General features: G+C 46.1%; 1 protein-coding gene across 2 annotated transcripts in view; it reads left to right on the plus strand.

Annotated features, from left to right (window-relative positions):
- Positions 1-5,000, plus strand: part of LOC310779070 (serine/threonine-protein phosphatase 2A 55 kDa regulatory subunit B alpha isoform-like) — a 39,713-nt gene that overhangs the window by 5,557 nt on the left and 29,156 nt on the right. For both annotated transcript variants that reach the window (XM_083639566.1, XM_083639567.1), the window contains exon 3: positions 3,917-4,014. In XM_083639566.1, coding sequence (XP_083495692.1) covers positions 3,917-4,014 — 98 coding nt within the window. The remainder of the gene's footprint in view (positions 1-3,916; positions 4,015-5,000) is intronic.

A 5,000-nucleotide genomic window follows, 5' to 3' on the forward strand; every position in this document is an offset into this window, starting at 1 on the left:
TGTTAGTTCATAGTGTTTCTGCTGCTGTGTTAGTTCACAGTGTTTCTGCAGCTGCGTTAGTTCATAGTGTTTCTGCTGCTGCGTTAGTTCATAGTGTTTCTGCTGCTGTGTTAGTTCATAGTGTTTCTGCTGCTGTGTTAGTTCATAGTGTTTCTGCTGCTGTGTTAGTTCATAGTGTTTCTGCTGCTGTGTTAGTTCATAGTGTTTCTGCTGCTGTGTTAGTTCACAGTGTTTCTGCTGCTGCGTTAGTTCATAGTGTTTCTGCTGCTGTGTTAGTTCATAGTGTTTCTGCTGCTGTGTTAGTTCATAGTGTTTCTGCTGCTGTGTTAGTTCATAGTGTTTCTGCTGCTGTGTTAGTTCACAGTGTTTCTGCTGCTGTGTTAGTTCATAGTGTTTCTGCTGCTGTGTTAGTTCATAGTGTTTCTGCTGCTGTGTTAGTTCACAGTGTTTCTGCTGCTGTGTTAGTTCATAGTGTTTCTGCTGCTGTGTTAGTTCATAGTGTTTCTGCTGCTGTGTTAGTTCATAGTGTTTCTGCTGCTGTGTTAGTTCATAGTGTTTCTGCTGCTGTGTTAGTTCATAGTGTTTCTGCTGCTGTGTTAGTTCATAGTGTTTCTGCTGCTGCGTTAGTTCATAGTGTTTCTGCTGCTGTGTTAGTTCATAGTGTTTCTGCTGCTGTGTTAGTTCACAGTGTTTCTGCTGCTGTGTTAGTTCATAGTGTTTCTGCTGCTGTGTTAGTTCATAGTGTTTCTGCTGCTGTGTTAGTTCATAGTGTTTCTGCTGCTGTGTTAGTTCATAGTGTTTCTGCTGCTGCGTTAGTTCATAGTGTTTCTGCTGCTGTGTTAGTTCACAGTGTTTCTGCTGCTGTGTTAGTTCATAGTGTTTCTGCTGCTGTGTTAGTTCATAGTGTTTCTGCTGCTGTGTTAGTTCATAGTGTTTCTGCTGCTGTGTTAGTTCATAGTGTTTCTGCTGCTGTGTTAGTTCATAGTGTTTCTGCTGCTGTGTTAGTTCACAGTGTTTCTGCTGCTGTGTTAGTTCATAGTGTTTCTGCTGCTGTGTTAGTTCATAGTGTTTCTGCTGCTGTGTTAGTTCATAGTGTTTCTGCTGCTGTGTTAGTTCATAGTGTTTCTGCTGCTGCGTTAGTTCATAGTGTTTCTGCTGCTGTGTTAGTTCATAGTGTTTCTGCTGCTGTGTTAGTTCATAGTGTTTCTGCTGCTGTGTTAGTTCATAGTGTTTCTGCAGCTGTCTGCTATGCTTCAGCCCGCAGCACCTTCTACAGTGGAGCCACAGAAGAATGCTACCTTTCTTTGCTCCACATGCTTTTTCCTCTCACTTTACGTATGCAATAATAATCCACACACAGACAGTGGCTCCATTAGCCCTTATTAGCTCATCCATTGTAGCATTCATGTCTCTGTCCGCTGCAAGGCAATCTAGATTCAGTTGATTTAAGTACCGGTACACATTCTCAAGTAGCCTAGTTTAGTTTAGGCCCATGCTCCCGAACGCATTACACCCCCCCCCCCCCACACACACACACACACACACACACATTGGACCTCAGGGCGTACAGCGTTCACAAAGACCTACTACTCCTGCAACCTTTTGCAGCATTGTCCTTCTGCTCCAGTGGACAACAAAGGGTTAAGTGTGAGTGCGCGCACAACAGAGCCTCCGTTTTAAAAAGCAATGTACTGCTGCTGGGGAGAGTGTGTGCTGCTGTCTGTACAGTGGTACTGCTGCTGGGGAGTGTGTGTGCTGCTGTCTGTACAGTGGTACTGCTGCTGGGGAGTGTGTGTGCTGCTGTCTGTACAGTGGTACTGCTGCTGGGGAGTGTGTGTGTTCTGCTGTCTGTACAGTGGTACTGCTGCTGGGGAGTGTGTGTGCTGCTGTCTGTACAGTGGTACTGCTGCTGGGGAGTGTGTGTGTTCTGCTGTCTGTACAGTGGTACTGCTGCTGGGGAGTGTGTGTGCTGCTGTCTGTACAGTGCTGCTGCTGGGGAGAGTGTGTGCTGCTGCTGGGGAGTGTGTGTGCTGCTGTCTGTACAGTGGTACTGCTGCTGGGGAGTGTGTGTGCTGCTGTCTGTACAGTGGTACTGCTGCTGGGGAGTGTGTGTGCTGCTGTCTGTACAGTGGTACTGCTGCTGGGGAGTGTGTGTGCTGCTGTCTGTACAGTGGTACTGCTGCTGGGGAGTGTGTGTGCTGCTGTCTGTACAGTGGTACTGCTGCTGGGGAGTGTGTGTGCTGCTGTCTGTACAGTGGTACTGCTGCTGGGGAGTGTGTGTGCTGCTGTCTGTACAGTGGTACTGCTGCTGGGGAGTGTGTGTGCTGCTGTCTGTACAGTGGTACTGCTGCTGGGGAGTGTGTGTGCTGCTGTCTGTACAGTGGTACTGCTGCTGGGGAGAGTGTGTGCTGCTGTCTACTGCTGCTGGGGAGTGTGTGTGCTGCTGTCTGTACAGTGGTACTGCTGCTGGGGAGTGTGTGTGCTGCTGTCTGTACAGTGGTACTGCTGCTGGGGAGTGTGTGTGCTGCTGTCTGTACAGTGGTACTGCTGCTGGGGAGTGTGTGTGCTGCTGTCTGTACAGTGGTACTGCTGCTGGGGAGTGTGTGTGCTGCTGTCTGTACAGTGGTACTGCTGCTGGGGAGTGTGTGTGCTGCTGTCTGTACAGTGGTACTGCTGCTGGGGAGTGTGTGTGCTGCTGTCTGTACAGTGGTACTGCTGCTGGGGAGTGTGTGTGCTGCTGTCTGTACAGTGGTACTGCTGCTGGGGAGTGTGTGTGCTGCTGTCTGTACAGTGGTACTGCTGCTGGGGAGTGTGTGTGCTGCTGTCTGTACAGTGGTACTGCTGCTGGGGAGTGTGTGCTGCTGTCTGTACAGTGGTACTGCTGCTGGGGAGTGTGTGTGCTGCTGTCTGTACAGTGGTACTGCTGCTGGGGAGTGTGTGTGCTGCTGTCTGTACAGTGGTACTGCTGCTGGGGAGTGTGTGTGCTGCTGTCTGTACAGTGGTACTGCTGCTGGGGAGTGTGTGTGCTGCTGTCTGTACAGTGGTACTGCTGCTGGGGAGTGTGTGTGCTGCTGTCTGTACAGTGGTACTGCTGCTGGGGAGTGTGTGTGCTGCTGTCTGTACAGTGGTACTGCTGCTGGGGAGTGTGTGTGCTGCTGTCTGTACAGTGGTACTGCTGCTGGGGAGTGTGTGTGCTGCTGTCTGTACAGTGGTACTGCTGCTGGGGAGAGTGTGTGCTGCTGTCTGTACAGTGGTACTGCTGCTGGGGAGTGTGTGTGCTGCTGTCTGTACAGTGGTACTGCTGCTGGGGAGTGTGTGTGCTGCTGTCTGTACAGTGGGGGCAAAACTAGGTTACTGATCATGTCTGTTCTACATGCACAGACATCCTTATGCATCTCCTACCCGCACACTCGTCCTCTGATACCAGGGTGAGTTAGGATTCACTGGATGGCTCCTCATGGACCTAAGAAACCAAAGCAAACAATGTCATCCAGGGTTGTCCAAAAAGTACCAATGTATCAATACTAGTACCAATACTAAAGTTTTGAAACTGATACAATACTCATTTGCAACAGCCTATCGATAAGTATCAATACTCAAATATTAATGCGCTTTCTCTTCATGAAAAATCTAATTTAGTACTGATTTTGTCGTTGTATTGTATTTGAATCGTTCTCTACTATTTCCAGTATTGATGTTCTGCCTAGCCAGGGAGAGCGGTTGCAAATTACATCTTGGTCTGAAACATGTCATCTTTTGTATTTCATACTGCATGTGAAAGGCATTTGTCCCTGTTAAATGAGTAAGTAAGGCATGGCACTATAGGAAATAGGTTGTCATAGCTTTTGTAATTGAATGAACAAAATGACGTCGTCACAAATGCAGGTGTAAATATCTGCCATATTTGTCTTTGCAGCGGACATCATATCCACGGTTGAGTTTAACCACTCAGGGGAGCTTCTAGCCACAGGAGACAAGGGTGGACGTGTTGTCATCTTCCAACAGGAAATAGAGGTACAGCTGGTTGTTTGTTTATTTATATATATATATATATATCTGTGTGTGTGTGTATATATATATATACATATATATATATATTAGGGCTGTGGCGATTCACTTAGCTCCCGATTCGATACTATCACGATTCTTGGGTGCCGATTCGATTCATATTGCGATTCTTAAGTATTGCGATTCTACGATTATTGCGATTCGATATTACGATTTATTGCGATTTTTGTTTATTTTTTTCTTTTATTTTTTCAGTTTGTTTGCTTTTTCATACACTAGAGACTGTATATTGTATATCATGAGTAGGGCTGGGCGATATAGTTAAAAACAGGGGCGGACTGGGATCATAATTCAGGCCGGGCATTAGATACCAAGCAGGCCAGGCCGATATGGGCCGACGCGCGTGAAATTTGGGCCGTTTGAAGCCCAATTTGGGCCGTTTGAAGCCAGATTTGGGCTGTTTGAAGTCCAATTTTACAATGAGATGCACCCACTTTAACCCTGAAGTGTATTTATTACTTCAGACTAACTAATAAAGTAATAAAACCACTAGTAAACCAGTAGGCGGCGCCTGGCCTGCTGTTCAGTGAGTGGCCTGACTGCTTTTTTTTTTTTTTTTTTTGGCGATTATCGATTCTGGAATAAAAGATCGAATCAAAAAATCGTGACATTAAAAATCGCGATACTTAGGTGAATCGATTTTTTCCCCCACCCCTAATATATATATATATATATATATATATATATATATATATATACCGGTGTGTGTGTGTGTGTGTGTATATATATATATTTTGTAAGCAAAGGGCTCAGAGCTTTAATTGTAACCAGTGATGTGCTTTACTCTCATCCCAGCAGTGATCTTTGTAAAAGCAGCTGTCAGTGTTGTAGTTTAAATGATGGATATCTCTTTTTTTGGAATGACAAATAAAAAAATCAGACAAAAATGATCTCTTGGACTTGTTCTTGCCTAACATCTGCTCCTCTCATCT

The sequence above is a fragment of the Poromitra crassiceps genome, assembly GCF_964638095.1.
Source record: "Poromitra crassiceps genome assembly, chromosome: 6".
Taxonomy (NCBI): Eukaryota; Metazoa; Chordata; class Actinopteri; order Beryciformes; family Melamphaidae; genus Poromitra; species Poromitra crassiceps.